This window comes from Beta vulgaris, chromosome 6 (assembly GCF_026745355.1).
Source record: "Beta vulgaris subsp. vulgaris cultivar EL10 chromosome 6, EL10.2, whole genome shotgun sequence".
NCBI lineage: Eukaryota > Viridiplantae > Streptophyta > Magnoliopsida > Caryophyllales > Amaranthaceae > Beta > Beta vulgaris.
In genome coordinates, this window is record NC_079207.1 from 56,128,966 (window position 1) to 56,150,658 (window position 21,693).

Here is a 21,693-nt window from a genome sequence, read left to right on the forward strand (position 1 = left end):
CAAATTTGAAAATTTGATCTAATGGCGGTCATATCATAGGCCTTCCCCCAATTGTTGACAATAAAATCTTAGAAGCCGCATCGACTCTGCTCCATATGAAAACTGGTTCCCCTTTTCCCATGGGTAGATCTCTGTATTTGGGCCCTCTGTTCCCACTACCGAACTCCAATGATTTCTGTGACGTATTCATGAAGGTTCGCATTGAGCCCACCGTTCGCATTTCCTACTACCACTTTTTCGAGTCATTCACTCTGTTATGGCTTGTTTCATCTTCAAGGTCCCATCTTTCATGAAGGTTTGAAGTGTTTTGTTCAAGAATTCAAGGTGGATACTTTCAATGATCGGGCTTACAAAATCCCACGGGAATGTCCGAATCCTCGTGTGAAAGAAACAGTGGTCACTTATCTGGATGCTAGTGTCGAGAAGGGGTACTGCTGGTTCCATTTATTGGGCCACGCGTGATTCAAAGGGTGACGTGCTTGATAAGAAATCCAAGTGGATCCGTGGTCCTACCACTTCAAGTGATCTTGCGTTTCAAGCTTTAGTTGAATTTACTTCAGTCAAACCGAAGGTTGTGAATTTTCACAGAATCTGTAATGACAATGATGGTAACATTTTGGCCCTTTCGCGGGTGGCAAAAGGAGTTGAACTTTCGAAAGAAAACATGAAAGAGTTTGCTAATATTGTGGCGCGTCATTTCCAGGAGAACTTCCCCCGGATACAAGGAAAAATATATTTGGACCAAACCACTGTTTATTTTTCGGTCTGGACCGAAAAATCAAACATTTAAAATCTTGAATTTAATTTGGGCCATAATAAATAGGTTCCCTCTTATGCCTCCAAAATCTCAGATACGGGGTTGCCAACCAACAAACAAATTTCAAATTTTGATCTAATGGCAGTCGTATCGTAGGCCTTATCCCGATTGTTGACAATGAAATCGTAGAAGCCGCATCGACTCTACTCCATATGAAAACTAGTTCCCCTTTTCCCATGGGTAGATCCCTGTATTTGGACCCTCTATTCCCACCACTGAACTCCAATGATTTGTGTGTCGTCTTTATGAAGGTTTGCAATGAGCTCACCGTTCGCATTTCCTACTACTACTTTTCGGGTCATTCACTCTGTTATGGCTTCTTTCATCTTCAAGGCCTCATCTTTCATGAAGGTTTGAAGTGTTTTGTTCGAGAATTCAAGGTGAATACTTTCAATGGTCGGGCTTACAAAATCCCATGGGAACGTCCGAATCCTCGTGTGGAAGGAGCAGTGGTCACTCATCTGGATGCCATTGTCGATAAGGGGGTACTGGTGGTTCCATTTATTGGGCCACTCGTGATTCAAAGGGTGACGTGCTTGATAAGAAATCCAAGTGGATCCATGGTCCTACCACTTCAAGCGTTCTTGAGTTTCAAGCTTTAGTTGAATTTACCTCAGTCAAACCAAAGGTTGGGAATTTTCACACAATCTGTAATGATAATGATTGTAAGTCGGTTCATGCGGAGAAGGTGGCAGCAACAACACCTGAGGTTTGGAAGAATTGAGTAGCTTGAAGATCAACAGTGTTTCGTAGTGTGATTTTGAGTCCACTAATTTGAAAAACTTGTGGGAACTAATTCAGATTGTGGGCTTCATGCTTGTAGTTGAAGGGTATCGCTTTATTGTATGATGCCACTTCCGGATAAGTCAACTGCATTATATTTTTAAAAACTATTAGGCGTTCTCAATTGAATTAAAGTATGTACTCCTACTTTGTTATCAAACAGATATATGCAGAGCTGTGACAATTTATTTACACTAAGTAACACATTGATAAGTACAATGCCAAATACAAAAGTTGGAATTACTTTGATACTTTTTGTAAAGGAGCTACGTATTTCATGCAAGCAGGACTACTTTGAAGTCGTGGTTCCATGTTTATGGTTTTAATGGCATAGCAAAAACTAACGCAACCATCTGTAGTTTAGGAAAAAACATACAACAAACTGCAAAAACAATGGAAGAGATGGAGAGAATAACGTAGGGTATGTAGATTTGATTTACACACACATTTGAATGGTTAAAATCAAGTCTTGAATTTCAATTCTACACACTATGAAATCAAAGTGAAAATTAATAACATATAGGAGGTTTTTTTTCATGTGCTCATTTATATTACTTGGTCCTCGTAATATAAGCAAGCAAAAGACTTGGGGTTAGCCATTACTTAATCCATTCAATAATATGGCAGAATTGAATACAACATTAATTTTTGCAAATTACAGTCAACATGAAATTCTAGAAGAAAATTGTTGCACGAAGCTATTAAGCCTACATATTAACATCAAATTTGATTTTCGGAGTAGAAATAGTAGATATTAGATAGATTACACTAGACTATGCATGATTCAGACATAACTATAGCCTTGACTATTTGATCCCCAATTATTGGACCAAACATGTCATGTGATTACCGACTAAGAAACATTTGCATCTCTTTAAGGGAATGAGCCAGCATGCTCTTGGACTGTGGCAGAATTTTTTAAAATACTTCAATCAATTTGGAATAAATAAGTAATTCATAACAATAAATTAAACCAACCAAAAATAAAATATTTTGCCCTACAACGTGACTACTAATACATTCAGTATTGCACCAAAGAAACAATTATATACAAGCAAAGAAATGATTACTCGAAGTTAGCATAGCATCGAAAAAAAGAGGAAGAAATAGAGAACTAACATAGTAAATGGAGATATCCAATATATGTTTTGTTCTTTGAAATCATGGAATGAATGGTAGGTCTTAAATAATCCAGGTTAAGGCCATGATATTGTCATACATCCTATAATCTTCATTAACAAAGATTTAGAGGTGACTGATTATATTGGATAATATTATATGTAAAGGGATAATATTATATGTAAAGGGTAGAATGGTAGTTTACTAGTTATAGGTCTGTATTGTAAAACTTATATATATTGAATGCTAGAGTTAACCTACTCAAGTTAACACAATTATTCTCCACACTTGTACATGGTATCAAGAGCCTAATTTTTTTCTCTCTAAAATATTGTTTTACGTTCTTCAATATTTTTTTTCTTGATCATGACTTCCTCAGCCCCTGCTTCCACTCCTTCCGCCTCCATGATCAGCCCGCAGTTGTCGTCAGCTTCCGTCGACCACATCGCCACGCTCGCTCGCCACCCCGCCGCCGCGACGTTAGGCCTTGCTACCTCAACTTAGCCGGTTGTTGGGTTGTATTACTTGCAGCCCTTTGTTGCTGCCACGCCCTTCTCCTTCGGGTTTTCGTCAGTCCTCCTCAACGCTGCCTCTCCTTCTTCGTCGTCGCCCACCACACCTCGGTTTCCGCCCGGATTCCCGGCAACCAACATGCCGGCAGCCTCTTTAGCCTCGTCGTTTCCGTAGGCATCCTCCTCCACGTATTTTGGTTTACCGCAAATCTCTGCTCCTAATCTCAGTAATCTGGTAACTATCACTTGTTTGCTTTTTTCCCATCAATTACTTGGTATGGTTGAAGGCAAAATTTCTATTCCTCCTGCTACTATTATTGATTAACGTGGTATTTCAGTTCCTAATCCTCCCTTTCATGAATATTTGCGTGTGGATCAACAAATAAAGTCGTGGATTTTTGCCACATTATCTAGGGATGTTTTTGTGGATGTGCATGATTTAGCAACTTCTGTTGAAATTTGGACTAGATTGCAAACTAGGTTCATGCATGCTAGTATGGCTAGATCTATGGAATTAAAAGGATGATTAACTCGTATCAAAAAGAATGTTTCCCAGATAATGGATGGTTATTTACGTGAGATTAAGGTGATTGCTGATTCCCTTGCTGCCATTCAGTGTCCAGTGTCGAACCAGGATTTAGTGCAGTATACTCTGTTTGGTCTGGATCGTGATTCTGAGTATGATCACATTGTCATCACTTTGCTGCATTATCCGTTCCCTATTAGTAGGGGTGCTCAATGTCGGATATCGGATCCGATCCGACCCGAAAAATTCGGATATCCGAAAATTTCGGATCGGGGAAATTGCGATCCGAATCCGATCCGAAATTTTTGGATATCCGAACTTTTCGGATCAGATCACCGGGTTTTCGGATCGGGTCACCGGATTTTTGGATCGGGTCCGTTGAAATTTTTGAAAAATCCCGATCCGTATCCGATCCGAAAACCCGAAATTTTTTCCGGATACCCGATCCGAAATATCCGAAATCTTAAAATCGGATTGGATATCCGAAATTTCGGATCGGATATCCGAAATTTCGGATCGGATCGGCGGATTATCGGATCGGATATTTCGGATCGGATATTTTTGCACACCCCTACCTATTAGTTTTGATGATTTGCACCCTAAGTTGCTCCTTCATGAACAATGTTTGTTAAACTCTAAGGATGGATTTGATTCCTCCTCTCATCATGCCTTCCTTGCTGTTAAATCTACTGGTTCTGGATCAAGTTCCCCCTCCTAGGCTAATTCTGGAGGGAGAAATCGGGGCAGAAATAACAGAAATTGAGGGGGTAACAATAATCGTGGTGGTAACAATAATCAGAATGCTCGTGGTAATGATGGTGGAAATAGGGGAAATAATAATAATCGTGGCTCTGGAAACAACAACAACAACAATGCTAATCGGGGATGCTCCAATGGTATGAGTAAATATTCTAACTTGTCATCCTATAGTATGCCTTGTATAGGTTATATTACTAATGATTTGTCGTCTGCAGGGAGTAATTCATCAAGTAGCAATGTAACCTCTACCCCTACTTCGGGTACTTGTGGTTTATGTTGGTTTCCAGGTCATTAAGCTGCCTATTATCCCCAAAGATTCAATTCCAGCTTTGTTCCCTCTTCCTCTGAAAGTGTCACTCGAGCCTTAGCTGCACTGTCTGTTGGTGGTGAAGCTTATGATTCAGTTTGGATCCGGATTCGGGAGCTGCATCTCACATGACTCCTCAGGATGGTAAGTTATCTGCTAAAACTCCTTACACTAGGTCTACTTTTGTTGTAGTTGGTAATGGTACCTTACTCCCTATTAAAGTACTGGAAATTTAACTTTAAAAACTACAGGTCGTCCCCTCCAGTTGTCTTCTGTCTGTCATGTTCCTAAATTAAAACATAATTTATTATCAGTTAACAAGTTGTGTCATGAAAATGATTGTGTTGTGAGTTTTGATAAAAATTTTATTTCTGTTAAGGACCAGACAACGGGGGAGGTTCTGCTTCAGGGAACCAGTAAGCAAGGTGTCTATCCTCTTTAGCCTAGTGGTGTCCCTCCTGCATCATCAGTTCCAGCTTTCCTAGCCACTAAGGAATCGGGTGATGTCTGGCATGCTCGCCTGGGCCATACCTCTTCTAGTATTTTAGGAACCTTATGTTCAAATAAATTTATCACATGTACTTCTAAGTTTCATGATGATTGTGTGGGATGTAAGTTAGGAAAGATACATCGTTTACCTTTTGATTCAATTGAACATATTTCTTTATATCAATCATATAAAATTCACAGTGATCTTTGGCAATATCCTGTTTTGTCAAATTTATTATATCGTTATTATGTTGTGTTTGTTGACGATTTCTCACGATATTCATAGATTTATCCTTTACGTCGTAAATCAGAAGCTTACTCAATTTCTTGTTTTTCAACAAATGGTTGAAAATTTATTTAATTCCAAGATTAAAATTTTTCAAAGTGATGGAGGTAGGGAATTTGATAATTCCCCTCTTCTACAACATTTTCACGACAATGGCATATTTTTTCAAAAATCCTGTCCTCATACTCCAGCTCAAAACGGTGTTGCAGAACGCAAACATCGTCATATTATTGGTGGCTCGTACTATGATAATTTATTATGATATTCCTGCTGAATTTTGGGTTGATGCATCATATACTGCCACCTACACCATTAACAGGTTACCCAGCTCGATTTTAAGGGGTGTTTCTCCTTTTGAAAAATTATTTCATCGTCCCCCTTCCTATCATTTTTTGAAAACTTTTGGTTGCGAATGCTTCCCCTTGTTCTTGAACTCTAAAAATCACAAACTACAACCTAAGTCTAAAACCTGTGTTTTTATTGGATATGCACTGGATTATAAAGGGTATCGTTGTTTTGATACTACTACAAACAAAGTCTTCACCAGTCGTCATGTCCTCTTTCATGAACATAAGTTTCCGTATCGAACTTTGGTTGGTCCACTGTCTTCTGTGCCTTACACATCGCCCATGGTCTTAGACTATACTTGGAGTCCTACGAATGTTTTATCACCTAGTCTGTCTAGTGTGTCTTCTGCGTCTCGTGTGTTGACTCGCCAAGCTGCACCCCCTCCCTCCCATGTCGTGTCGGCTTCCCCCACCGAGACCCGCCCACCTGCTGGCTCACCTCCCTTCCCCTCGGCAGGGTCTGCCCAGCTCCCCCGCTCTCCAGCGCACGCTGGAAGCTTGTCGGCCTCCCCTTGTGTCGAGCCTGCCAAGACCGCTGGGCGCCCAGCGCACGCTGGCCAGCCTAGCGCACCAGTAGCGTCTTCCTTCGATGCACCTTCCCAGCCCGCTGGGCGACCAGCACACGCTGGCCTGCCTAGCGAGGCTGCTGGTTCGTCCACGCCACCTCCCTCGCCTTCGCCAGCACTGGCTAGCCCCCGATCCCCCCCTCCCTCGCTGTCCATTACTGTATTTTCCACTCCCTCCCCTCCTGGTTCGTCTACTTCTGTTGCTAACAACCATCCCATGGTTACTCGTCTTAAAGATGGTGCGTATAAGCCGCGCCTCCTACTGAACTTAAACACTGAAATTGTAGAGTCTGAACCTACTAATTTTAAACAAGCTTCTAAAGACTCGCGTTGGCGTCAAGCTATGCTTGATGAATATAATGCTTTAATTAATAATGACACATGAGAGTTGGTACCTCGCAACTTTGATAAGAATTTACTTGGTTGTAAGAGGGTTTATCGTATAAAATATAATTTCTGATGATTCTGTGGAGCGGTTCAAAGCCAGGCTTGTCGTTTTTGGAAATCACCATCACGCAGGTATTGATTACTTTGAAACCTTTAGTCCTGTGGTTAAGCCTACTACTGTTCGCTTAGTCCTTACTATTGTTGTCTCTCTTAAATGGTCCATTCGTCAATTAGATGTCAAAAATGCTTTTCTTCATGGTTCTCTTCATGAAGAGGTTTATATGCGTCAACCTCCGGGTTTTATTCATCCATCTAAACCTACTCATATTTGTTGTCTTCGTAAGTCCATTTATGGTTTGAAACAAGCTCCTAGAGCTTGGTTCTCTCGTTTTAGCAATTTTCTTTTATCTATTGGTTTCAATTGCAGCAGTTGTGACACTTCTATGTTCACTCTTAAGTATAGCAGGCATCTTATCATTCTTCTATTATATGTTGATGATATTGTCCTTACTGGTAGTAGCCCTTCTCTTGTCAATAGGTTCATTTCTGTTCTTTCTTCTCAATTTGCTATGAAGGATTTAGGGGATCTTCATTACTTTTTTAGGTGTCCAGGTTGTGCGTACTCCCTCTGGTTTATTTTTTTCTCAACATAAGTATGTATCTGATTTACTTCGTAAATTTCATCTTCATACTGTTAAACCAGTTACCACACCTGTTGTCTCTAGAGTAACATTGTCTCTGCTTGATGGAGAACTTCTTGTTGATCTACAGATTATCGTAGTATGGTTGGTGCATTGCAATACTTAACTATGACTCGTCTAGATATTGCTTGTTTATGCTAAAATTTGTCTCTCACGACAGAATTAAAGTTTGGGACGATTTATCCAGATTATGAGTACGACAATGCAAGGAATGAATGCAATGGGGATCAAAGGGATGAACATACAAAGATGGTGACGCGGAAAACCCCAATGAAGGTCGGTAAAAACCGCGGGTGGATATGGATCCACCAATCTACTATCGTTGACTATCGTTACAGACTAGCGACAATCGTTACAGCTTATGCTTTCTTTTTCTCTTAGTACAAAAATGTCCAGTATTCTATTCTAATGGTATTCCCTTTGCTTTTGTATGTTCTTTGCCGTATCTTTCTACTTTGGCTTTTTCTAATTAAATGCACTATTGAATTCCTAGATAATTACAATGGTAACGGTCCCTTGATTATAGGAGATCCTCCTAACCAGGCTCCCATGACAAAATCTTTTTTCCTTCTTTACGTAATTTATTTCCATCAACGGCTATCTTGGCTGAATAAATGCCGCGCTGAACTCCTTCCTTTTTTGGACAATCAGTTACGGGTTTTAGACGACTTGGTCTTCGCGTCCTCCCGTCGCGTCTTAGTGTCAAAGTCATTATGTCATCCTGCAAAAATCAGCCATAACAGTTCGCCCCCAATTGTCAAATCGGGGTAACACAAAAACCATCAGACAATTGTTAAAAAATCAAAGAATCAAGCAAAATATCCTCAATGTAATCAAGATACTTTAGCCAAAAAGTATAGAAAAAATTTTGCATGACAGGTATAGAAAATATCCTACGAAAATACTTAACAAAAAAGAAGGAGGATCAATAAGGCAGCCCAAAGGTCTCAAAAAAGGTAGTTTTTTTTTTAAAGAGCCGTTAATTTCTAACCGTTGGCCCAAAATGATGATTGCTTTTGGAGGTATAAATACCGTGGGCGGTTGAAAACTTCAACCCACCAAATCTTTCTCTCTCTAAAGCAAGATAATTTCCTTAACTTCCATAATTCTCTCCGCCGGAAAGCTGATCTCTGGTACCAGGTAATCTTTTACTTTCTGTCCATTAGTCTCTTTAATTCGCACTTTTCCTTTCCTCCCCAATTGCACCCATGGCACCTAGTAGGCGTAGCATTAGGACGTTCGTCAAAAACCTGGAAAAATCGAGAGGTAAGGAGAAATTCGTAGAACAAAGAGGCAAAAATGAGGACGAACAGTCGACCATGTCAGAGGAAGACATGATGAGGTTTCTAGAGTTAGGAAATTTGCCCGACAGCACGGTCATTAGAAACGCACAGTCGGACCAACCGCCAGAGACATGCCCCACCACCTGGGTGGTACTTTACGAATATCCTTTTAAAATAGGCCTAAGACTCCCTTTCACCCCCTTAGCCAGAGACTTAATGCAGATCTACCAGATCAACCCTAGGCAGATAATGCCCCAAGTCTGGCGAATTCTGAGCTTCGTTGGCAGAGTGACGGCGTCGTGGGATGAAGCCTTTACTCTTCACGACCTCTTGCTCTACTATGAAATTAGGGTTAAGGCTAAAAATAGGATAACCCTACATGCAAAAGCGAGACTAGAGCCTTTGGTTGGGGGAGTCCAATCAAACGACAGAGGATGGAAGAACAGATATGTTTTTGTGAAGAAATCATCTCTAGGGGAAGCCGGAAAATCCCTGATTGGTGGCTGGAACACTGAAGGTTTGTTTAATTTCAATCATTTTTTCTTTGGCGTCGTGTCGTTAACATTACTCTTACATCGTTTCTTCTGCAGGTCTGAATCCAAAGTCACTGACGCATCGCGACGAATCTCAGAGTCTCTACGACAAGTTTCTGGAAGTATCAGAGGAAGACAGACAGTTTAGACGAATCCTATTCGCTACCCAAGACAGCTGTTCATCTATGACATCTGGTAAATTTGCCTTTTCTCTCTGTTTTAAGTTAAAAATTTATTTATTGATTAAACGTTTTTTGACAGGTTCATCACAGTCGCCTCCTAGGGGAAATATGGACAGTCAAGCATTAGCTGAAATGTTGCGTAAACGCAAGAGGGAATCTTATGTTGATACGGTATCTGCGTCGGCAACGTCGACGAAGAAGGACACCGCTGTCGTCGTTCATCTGGACGACGAACAAGATATTGCGCCTAAAACGCGCAAGACTGAATTCTTGGCCTCTCCTGACAAGGGTGGGCCATCATACACTGTGACCGTCCCCAACGACTTTATGTCGTTGGAGAGGTCCATATGGCCAGAGGCTGAAAAAGTTCTTTTTCCTAGTGCTGCGGAAAGGATAAAGGAACACACTCTTCTCCGCATGATGTCGGATGGGTTAGAGCTCTTATTCCAGGTATAGTTACTCAATTTAATTTAAGACTTTGCGACATTACGACAATAATTTATAACTGCCAACTGACATGCATTCTCTTTTCCTCATACAATCATCCCAACATCTCCTTATGACGAAGAGGGAGATTTCGTCGTTGCTAAAGGGTCACCTGACCATGAAGCAAAGGGTTGACAAAGCCGAATCGGACGTGAAGTCCAAAGACACTGAATTGGAGCCTTACAAAAAAACCATAGAGGACATGGGGGAAACTTTTGAGAAAATGGAGAAGAGTTGGAGGAGATTAAAAAGAAGGCAACTGAGTTGGAAGAATCATCGCATCGAGAGATCGAAGCTCTCCAAGCAAGCGTTGACGCACAAAAGAATGAACTGGACCTTCCTGAGGCTGAGGTGACCACTACGGTCAGGGCTAAGCTCATGTATCAGTTCCTAATGAAGAAGACGGCGTCGTGGATGCCACAAAAGGACATAGACTTATACCTCAAGTTTATGGGATCAATGAAAGACTTGATGGATGAGGATGACTTAGCTGCGACGACAGATTCCCCTCCAAAGACGGATGAGAACGCTCCATCTTGTGCTGGGTTTATTGCGTCGAACGTGCCGCCCGACCCAGAGACCGAGAAAGGAGCCCCGACTGTCATACCGTCACCTGTTGCGTCGCCAGAAAAGAAGACTGACAAGAGCTTGGACGCTTAGACTTTTAGTTGCTTTCTCTTATGCCTCTTTACGTTTCTTTTTTAGAATTTTATCAAACTTTGCTCTGGGTCACTCACGGGAGTGACTCTTTCTTCTGTACTTTTGGGTCACTTATGGGGGTGACCATAACTTTAACAACTATGCTTTTGGGTCGCCCATGGGGGTGGCCATAACTTTGACAACTGTGTATTTTTTAGCAAATATAATCTTATGTTTTTTGCTTGTGCAACATGCGTGTGTTTCTGTCGTTATTCTGACGTTTCTAGGGCATAGTCAGGCGCTTAGTCAGCCTCCATTGATCGTTCAGACGAATCGTTTGGACTAGCAACTTAGAATACGTATTAGAAACATATAAACACTTACGTGCGACTGTTAGAAAAATAGATGGAACGTCGTAGACAATTGTGGCTTTGAATGGCAATGCCTCTGTCGTAACGTTTTGCTGGAGCAGGAGAAAATCAAAAGACTTTGAATAGTGACAATCGTCACCTCTTGTTTTACCGTGTAATAAGATGTAAGTCTACTCGTCGCGTCGTAAAGGCCGTCGATCGCAACGTTATTGGAACATATAGGAATGACTTTCTTGAAAGACAATCAAAACACGGTGAGAGAACACTAAGGTCGCTAACAGTTAGCGACGCAGACATGATGACAGTATCGTTTACTTTTTTCACAATATGGAGAAAACAAAACGAATTACTTTACTTAGAAAAAGTATCGTTTGAGATGCGTGGCGTTCCAACTACGTGGCTTCTCGTGTGTCACGTCGGACCAATTGGTAGGCTCCATTACCTACTACCTTACTAATTTGGTATGGTCCTTCCCATTTAGGTCCAAGCTTACTAGCATTAGCTTCTTGTGTGTTTTGAAATACTTTCCTTAGGTACCAATCACCTTCAACAAAGGATTTGGCTTGAACGTTTTTGTTGAAACTCCTTGCGACTATTTGCTGCTGAGCCGCCATACGTACCAATGCTGCATCGCGCAACTCCTCAATAGTATCGAAGTCGTTGACAAGCTCGTTGCAATTCTGCTGCTCCGTCGTTAGACCACATCTCGCAGTCGGGACGTTCACTTCAGAAGGCAGGACAGCTTCACACCCATATACTAATGAGAATAGTGTTTGTCCTGTCGCAGTGCGCGGTGTTGTGCGATTAGCCCATAAGATGGAAGGCAACGCCTCTGCCCATTTACCCTTCTTGGTTGTAAGTCGTTTCTTCAAGGTGTCAATGACCATCTTATTACTAGACTCAGCCTGTTCGTTGGCTTGCGGATATCTTGGCGTTGACGTTAACAACGTTATGTTCCATTCGTCACAGAAATGCCTTGTTTTGTTGCTAATAAACTGCGACCCATTGTCGCATATTATTTCGGACGGAACACCAAACCTGCAAATTATATTAGTATATATAAAAGAAATCACTACCTTGTCACGTACTTGTTGAAAAGAATCTGCTTCTATCCACTTAGAAAAGTAATCAGTTAGTGCCAACATAAAGACCTTCTGACCTGGGGCTGGAGGTAACTTACCAACTATATCCATGCCCCATTTCATGAAAGGCCAAGGTGTTAAAGTAGGATGCAAATCTCACAAGGTTTCTGCGTCATACCTGCGTGTCGTTGACAGCTATCGCACTTCGTAACATACCTTATCGCGTCTTTTTTCATTGTGGGCCAATAGTATCCCATGTGTAATGCTCTGTTGGACAAGCTACGCCGTCCTGAATGATTTCCACATGTTCCTTCATGCATGTCTTCTAAGACTTGCCCCTACTGATCTTTTTCCAAACAACGCAAGTACGCCTCTGATTTGTCTGCTGGAAGTACATCGTTAGTAAGATAGTCATAAAAAGGTTTTGTCCAACTAACACTCACCTCCTTAACACCGGGGTCGTTCGTTGCTTACGTTACTAACGACATCTTGGTCGTCTTGAAGACGCTCAGTCGTTGTCGCGACGACTTCTCTATCACTCCTAACGACTGCAGGGTTTGCTAGATGGACTATGGGGACGGAAGTGAATGAAATGTCCCTTAAGGAGGATCCAAGGTTGGCCAACGCATCTGCCTGTGTATTCTGGTCTCTTGGTATCTGCAAAATGTCAAATGGATTAAATACTTTACTCTTACGCTGAGCTATTTCTAAGCACATAGCCATTTTAGAATCTTTTGCTGTGAATTCCCCTTTGACTTGGCTAACTATCAACAATGAGTCGCTGAAGACTTTTAACGCCTTTGCTCCCATGTCTTCTGCTAACGTCATTCCTGCGATAAGTGCTTCGTACTCGGCTTCATTGTTCGTCGCTCTAAATTCACAGCAAATGGCTCGTACTACTTGCCCCCTTGTGGCGACTTTAGCACAACACCTAGACCTGTACCACGAAAATTAGAAGATTCGTCAACAAATAATAGCCAAGGTTCGTGGTCTACATGGTTAATTTGCGCGACTTCGTCATTTGCGAGCTTTTCTAGCTCTGGGCTAAAGTCCGCCACAAAATATGCCAAGGCTTGCAACTTAATGGCTGTTATGGGACGAAACTGAATGTGGTACGCACTGAGCGCTATTGCCCATTTACTCATGCGTCCTGTCGATTCGGGACGTCGCAAGACAGACTTAACAGGGTAGTTAGTCATAATCATAACAGTATGTGTCTCAAAATAGTGCCTAAGTTTTTTAACAGCAACTACTATAGCCAAAATGAGTTTTTATAATGAAGAATACCTCGTCTCTGCGTCTAGCAGAGACTTACTGACGTAATAGATTGGGAGTTGCTGACTTTCTGCTTCTCGCGTCAGGGACAGCACTGACGGACACACCTCTCACAACAAGATAAAGCTGCAGCGTCTCTCTGTCGTTAGGTTTTAACAGCAGTGGTGGTGACACTAGGTATTTTTTGAGTTCTTGCAGTGCGTCTTCATGTTGCTGCGACCAATCAAAGCCTTTATTCTTTCTCAGGACGTCATAGAACAAGTGACATCTTTCGGACGACCGAGATATGTCATGATTTAGCGCGGCTACACGACCGGTCAAATTCTGCACCTCTTTGACGTTCCTTAGGGACTGAATATTGATGAGGGCCCTTATTTGATCCGGGCTAGCTTCGATCCCTCGGTGCGTAATGACAGACCCTAGGAACTTTCCTGCAGACACTCCAAATGTACATTTAGTGGGATTTAATTTCATGCCACACCTTCGCAGGACGTCGAAAGCTTCCGTCAAATGTTGGACGTGGTCGCTTGGTTGTTTGGATTTGACGAGCATATCGTCTATATATACCTCCATGGTGTCGCCCAATTGGTCTTTGAACATCTGGTTGACCAATCGTTGGTAGATGGCACCTGCATTTTTCAAACCAAAAGGCATAACCTTATAACAATATATACCTTTGTCAATGACGAACGCTGTCTTTTCCTGATCGTCCGGATGCATCAATATTTGATTGTACCCAGAATATGCATCCATGAACGTCAAGAGCTCGTGGCCTGCCGTCGCGTCAACCATTGCGTCAATATGAGGGAGAGGGATCGGATCCTTGGGACATGCTTTGTTCAAGTTTGTGAAGTCTATGCAGACTCTCCACTTCCCGTTCTTCTTGCTCACGACCACGACATTGCCTAGCCAGTCCGGGTATTTTACTTCACGGATTTTTCCAGTGTCGATTAGCTTTTGGATTTCGTCATTGATTATTTGGTTCCTCTCAGGCGCGAATTTGCGTCTTTTTTGCTTTCCCGGCTTGTAATGGGATCGACGTTGAGTTTATGTGTTATGACGTCGGGACTGATTCCTTTCATATCTTCATGGGACCAAGCAAAACAATATTGATTAGCCTTTAAAAAATCAATTAACTGACTTCGTATTTCCTGCGACAGCGTCGCTCTAATTCGAACGACAAGATCAGGGATGGACGGATCGAGCATCACTTCATCCACATCCTGCTCACTGGGTGCGTCGGGCGCTGATCCATCCTTTAATTGCTAGGTGGCTGCCTTTGGAGCTTTGAGCGACGTGCTATAACATTCTCTTGCGGATTTCTGCTCGCCCTATATTTCTTGGACGCCCCACTTGGTTGGGAACTTCAACGTCTGATGATAAGTCGACGGGACGGCCTTCATCTTGTGTATCCATGGGGTGCCGAGGATGATGTTATATGCTGACGGGCAATTCACGACGTTGAATCTGGTCGGCAGGTTGACGCCTTTGGCTAACGTTGGCAACATGATCTCTCCGACAGTGTGTTGGGCTTCTCCGCTAAAACCAACTAAAACAATAGATTTTTTAGTAATATCTTTATCACACAATCCCATACCTTCGAGGGCGCTTTTGAATATGATATTAGTTGATCTGCCCCCGTCGACCAATGCTCGCTTCAACAGGCAATTACTAACAGTCAAGGATATGACTAGTCCATCATGGTGCTCTACGTCGCATACGTAATCGTCGTCGAAGGTAATTGCCATTGCTTCTTCTGCCGACCTGCAAGATTTAAAAACGGCGGACGAGGGGGTGCCTTCTCTTGCTAGCCTTTTGGCTGCGGAGTATGTTAGTCCACACACGTCAGATCCACCAGAAATGACATTAATTACCTTTACGTGCGTCGGTGACGCAGGCAGGACAGACTGCGCAGGGTTTCTATCAAAGGATGCTTTGCCTTTGTCGCTTAGTAGATCCTTGAGATGTCCCTTGTTGAGCATGAATGCGACCTCGTGTCGTAACACAATGCACTCCTCCGTCTTATGGCCGTGATCATGATGGAACTGACACCACTTCGTTTGATCTTTTTGCGTCTCTGGTCGGTCACTTTTCCTTGGCCAACGGACGGGTTCCCTGATTTTGGTTAAGGCATTTACGACGCCTCCGACATCGACGGAGAATCCATAAGAGTCGAGATCTGGGAAGGATGGTGACTCCGTCCTCGCGTCATTACCTTCATCATTGACAACGTCAGTAACATTGTTTACCTGATTTGAACGATTGTATGGATGGTTTCACCAGTTATTCTTCTTGGGGACGAAAGCTTTCCGGTCGTTAGGATTTTCTGGCGCACGACGCGTTGATATGGTATTGAGGATGGCATCATCTTCCTCCAGCCTCATCTGTGCTAATGCTCGCGATTTGACTTCCTCGAACGTTTGAAATGGATACATCGTCAGACGGTTGTAGAGTTTTGATCGCAGAATTAGACCTTTCCTGAAACATTCAATAGCAGTTTTAGTATCAAGATCCTTAATGCTAATCATCTCTTTGTTAAAGTGATTATAGTAATCGCGAACAGATTCTTTTGGTCCTTGGACGATGCCATATAGGTCGCTCGTCAGCTTTGCCAGCCTGCGTCTGCCTTCAAATTTCTCGTAGAACTTGTTGACGAGGGTGAAAAAATTGCCAATGCTACCAGGCTTCAGGGATCCAAGCCATTTGAGGGCAGGACATGTGAGCGTGGCTTCGAAAGACTTGCACATACAGGCTTCCACCAGGTGCCAAGGGATTGACGCTTGCCACATCCGCTGCTTGTACTGGGCGACATGCTCGCCTGGATCAGTCGAACCATCATAATTAGTGACAAGGACGGGCAGATTCAGCTTCATGGGGAGTACGGCTTTCGATATCCTCTCTACGAACGGAGATCCTGCATAACCGTCAGGATGCTCTACGATGCTTGGCGTTGGAGCTCTAGGGAGCTGGGACATGAGCTTCATGAGACGCCTATTTTGCCTTTCGATCAGGATCATGCGCTTCGCCATAGGATCTGCTTCTCCCCCATCAGGATTCACTACTACATTTTTAATCAAAGGCAATGGTTAAAAAAAGCTAATGCAACGATTGTTTTTACACCGTTGCAGTAGGATCATCTATTGCAACGGCTTATTTCAATTTAGATTCATGAATTAAACTATTGCAACGACTTTATAATAACCGTTGCATTAGATATATCTGTTGCAACGACTTGGTTGTTGTCGTTGCATTAGATAGAATTACACATCAAAACAATTAAGGATGGTCGTTGCATTAAACATTATTAATGACAACAATGATCTTTTGCTCTATTTTTTCACGAAATTTCAAAACCTTTACCAAAAAAGACTTGTAACTTAATGCCTTTACATTTTCGTAAAACAAAAAAAAAACCATTCACACTGTAACTGATCGAGTATTAAGAAACACTAAGAATATATATGCTTGAAAAAATTTTCAATCTCCGAAATCTTTCAACTGCTTAATGTATGAGAATTGTGATTATCAACTAAGAGGAAGAGGAATTCACGAGATTCTTAATTCATGAATTCCTAAATTCACGAGTATCTGCAAAACAAAGGAAGAGGAAAAATTCAGGATTTCACGAATATCTCCAAAATTCAAGTGTTCAATGCATAAAGTAGGCGAAATTATTCAAGAAAACTCAAGTAAAGAGGCACAATTCAGATTACCAGTCGAGCTTTAAAGGTATGTTCTTCAATTTCAATTGTTATGAGAATTTTACAACCGGTGACTTCTTCAAGTTATATGCCTTAATATCTATGAACCATGGCTTCTCACTATTATAATAAACAGTCCTTGAGTCTTGGGCGAAGTATCACCGGAAACCTAGAGAAGGTTAATCAGTTGATAAAATCTTGGGCGAAATTGGAGAAAGATGGGGAAGAAGCAGCATAGCAAAGATCAGATGTACATCACCACCACAGAGTGGGCTACTGAATGGGGTGGTGCCAAGTCCAAAGAACTTCGTACTCCTTTCAAACGCCTCCCTTTTTATTGCTACGCGTAATGTTATACCCTCCTTCTTTCTCTCTCTATATTTCATTTTTTCGTTATCGATTCCAATTTCTCATCTTTTTTGTGTTTGTTTTTTCATATTTGATATTTCAGTCTCACTTTTACACCCTTTGAGATTATTCCAGTTTGCACTAAGGATGGCTGCGTTTTTTATACAATGTTAATTTCTATATGACCAGTTGTTGTTGTTGTTGTTGTTGGGATTATTGAGGATGTTGAGAATTGAATTTATTGTTACTATTTGTATGAAATTTATGGGTGGTACTTGTAGGCATATAATACCTTACATCAGGAAGTATGGGAAAAACCCAGTTACCGGAGCGCCGCTTAAGCTTGGGGATCTTATTCCTCTTACATTTCACAAGAATTCTGAAGGTGAATATCTTAACAACTAGTGTTATCTTATTCACTTGTAAGTAATTTATCAATATGAATGAGAATCAAAACTCAAATACGTGTATTTGCTATTGCATCAGAGTGTTTGATTCCTACATAAAGCATGGATTAATGTGTATTGGCAAATGCCGAACCCCTCTGTGTTGGATTTTCGTGCGTTTCATGTTTCAGTTGTTGTACACTGGTGGTGGGGGGGAGGGTGAGGTTTAACAATTCAATTTCTTTCACTATTGATAAGAAATTGGCAATTAAAGTTGTTTGTTTCAGCTCCATGTGCTGATCAGCAATTGCTATCAGGGTATAAGGTTTATGCTTTGTTTAGGCTGAGGTTTTGTTTGCTATTAGCAACTTTGAGTAGTTGTTAGCGGATAAAAAAATCTGAATAGTACTCAGGAGTGAATAGAAGTTTTTTTTATAAGTGTTTTCAGTTTGATGCTTTATTATGCATGCGTGTCATTGTAGAGTTTGACGATTTTTTGATTTTATTGATTCTTTTAGGGGAAATCCATTGCCCAGTTTTGAACAAGGTTTTCACTGAATTCACTCACATAGTTGCTGTCAAGACTACTGAAAATGTATTTTGTTACGAGGTTGGTCTGTTTTTATTCTCTTTCCTTTCAAACATTTCCATAATAAGTTGTAGGATAACATGGTTTTTAGACAAAGCATTAGACTCCTAGTTTACTGAACATTTTACTAGTTTAGAGTGTTGATAGATATGGAGAACTGTTGGAAACCCAAATGTTCACCGATTTGCAATTCTAACTCATATGTTTGAATCGTTCTGTTGAAATTTGTGATTTAACTCCTGAGAAAAGAATGTAATTTTTACAGTTACTTACTAAAATTAATTTTATGTGGTAAAACAATTAATGCGTGATAACAAACAACCCTGGAGAAGAGGTCACATTTAAATAAAGACTTTGCTGTCTTTATTGACTAAAGTTTGATAAATGAATTGTAGTTTATCTTTTTTATCTTTTGGAACATAGAGAAAGGGATATTTTTAGGAGGGTCATTGGAGGGTTCTTCGTCTTCGAGTTCTGTGTCATCTTCGGATTCGGCATTATCTGAATCAGAAAGATCTTGCATAAGAGGAATGTCGTTCATATTGGCACGACGCCGAACCTTTGAGGCTTTATTGGATGACGCCAACTCCTCTTGCAGCTTTTGGATCTTTTCTTGCGACGATGAGAAGTCAGTGGCATCAAAGAGTTTCTCCATGCCATTCAACCATTCCTCGAACTCGGTGGGGTCAGGTTTTCCATCATAAGTAGGCGGCTTGTGAGCAGAAAATCTTTTGCACATATTGGAGCATTCTTCCTGCTCTATCTTGGCCCTTGGTCGGTTTCCTTGTAAGAATTCCATCACCAGCTTCATTATATCCACCTGATTTCCGTTAACATTTTCAGGAGATTCTTCAAAAACATGGTCACTTCGCAAGGTATCTAGCCTTGCCCTCATTTCTTCAAGTGTGACTTCAGGCCCATGAGTTCCACTTCCTCCATTAGTAGGTTCACTTTCACTTGTCGCCATGTTCTAAAACATCACATATCCCATGTGCATAACATGTTAAGCGAGGCATGACTATCATCGTAAAAATAATATAAAAGCATTCCCATCCCCGATCCTAACACTCACACTCATTTTCATTTTTAAACACTTATTAACTACACCATTTAGTATTTATATTATTATATTATATAAACCCTATAACTTATGGTGACGACTCTCGTTTTACTAGATTACTTTACCATTTATTCCCTAATTTAAGTAAAACCTTTGAGATCATTATGATCGTAGCAAACATATTGACGTTGATTATCATTTTGTTCGAGAAATGGTTGCCAAGGAAGGTCTTATTGTTCGACATGTTCCTACGCAGTCTGAGGTTGCTAACATCTTTACTAAGGGTCTATCTACTGACTTGTTTACTAAACATCGTACCAATCTATCCGTCGTTTCACCCCGTACAGATTGAGGGGTGTATTGGATAATATTATATGTAAAGGGTAGAATGGTAGTTTACTAGTCATAGGTCTGTATTGTAAACCTTATATATATATTGAATGCCAGAGTTAACCTACTCAGATTAACACAATTACTCTCCACACTTGTACAGATTAGTCCGTTCATGTTATCTTCGTTAAACAAAGTTAATTTCTAGTGTCAATCAAGCAAATTATTGTTGGTAGACCAGTGTGTCCAAAATTAGATTTATATCAAATGAAACTAATTATAGTGATAATTTGTCTTTTCATAGATTAAATGCTGAGTGAATCTCACAAAGGAAGAAATAACAACTCACTTGTAATAAAATATTGAGTGAATGACTGATCCAAAACATAAACTTTGATTTGGTTTAGTCACTTCATTGTTAGGTCAATTCAATAATGTTCTACATAGATAGACTGGACATGGTTAATGGGGTGCCTAACCTTCTTCCTTTCGAACAATAACAACAAAGAAAAAGGGCATAAAATGATATTATAAAATTTTAGTTCCCTTTCTCTCTTTTTTTTTTTTTTGCAAGGAAGAAAAAGAGAAACAAAGTGTCCTTTCCTAGGTTTAGTAGCTAGTACATGGGCTTCTAATACATCGACACGATCTACTTTCATAATATAACAAAAAAACTTAGAATCTAAGTTTAAGAAGCTTGCAGAAAGGTTTTCCTTACTTCAAGAACGATTCCCAGGTTTCATTTCGACGTAGGAGCCAAACTGGGCCGATTCGGAGTCCGAGTTTAGGGTTTTTTTTGCCGTAACTTTACGCACACAATTCAAAATTGAGCATGCCACATGGTGATGGAAATGAGTTTTATTTAGAACTCTATTCAACTATGAGGGTTTTGTATGCGATTGTAAATAACATGAGGAGAGCATTTTTGGTCCAAGGTTTTAAGGGGCCGATTTTGTAAGAATTGGGTGAGCCACCAATTGTTAGAAAGGGTTTTTTGAGTCCTATGTAAATGTGAGGGTTACGCAAGCGATTCTGAAAGATATTTGAAAAGAGTTTGGGGCCCTAGACATTTGAGGGGATCATTAAGACTTTTGATAATTTGTATGGTCTTGGTGCCTCGAAAGATGGCACTTGTACAAAAACACCTATTTGAGTCGGAAATAAAACCCCTAATTGCATCGACTTTAGGTTTGACGCAACTACTTGTGATGCAAAAAGCTTCTCATCTATTTTCTTCGACTGCAAGTGTGACACAATTAAAGATCAATATGCGTCGGACTAAATTAAAAAAATTGATGCTAATAACTATGGTTATTTTGTAAATTAATAGCTTTGGTTGTACAATTTAAAGTTCAATTTGAAATGAGAGGCTACGAGAGTTTTGCATTTTTGTCCTATATTTTTTACAGTCAACTTCTTTTTGGTAAATGTGACAAAAGCAAGATGGAATCAGACAATTCAAAATAATATATTATTTCATTTTTTTACCGAAGGTACAATAAAGGCAACCTAGTTTTGCAATTTCACTTAAAAAAATAAACCCATTAAAGTAATGATGATAAACAAGAAATAGACAAAGTCTTAAACAAAAGTAAGTGTTAAGTATCTTGACCCATCCAAATGTACTGCATCAACATCTCATGTGTACTCTACCTTTATCATCAACAATTTGATATAAGAATAAGCATATGAATAGTTGGAAAAAAATAACCAGAATTGAATATGAAAATAAAGAAACAAATACATACATATGATTTGGATATAAAGCAGTCATTTTTATTTTTCTCTTTGATAGCTCTCAACTTTTTACATTTTTCCCTAGTACCACC

At 40.6% G+C, this 21,693-nt stretch overlaps 1 protein-coding gene across 1 annotated transcript; it reads left to right on the plus strand.

Moving 5' to 3' along the window:
• The first annotated feature begins 17,306 nt into the window (after positions 1–17,306).
• On the plus strand, positions 17,307–18,696 carry LOC130591859 (peptidyl-prolyl cis-trans isomerase CYP65-like). Its single transcript, XM_057395802.1, has 5 exons — positions 17,307–17,497; positions 17,603–17,668; positions 17,781–17,884; positions 18,404–18,495; positions 18,622–18,696. The coding sequence occupies exons 1-5, from the start codon at positions 17,370–17,372 to the stop codon at positions 18,694–18,696; spliced, it is 465 nt and encodes a 154-aa protein (XP_057251785.1). The 5' UTR covers positions 17,307–17,369.
• Positions 18,697–21,693: the final 2,997 nt, after the last annotated feature.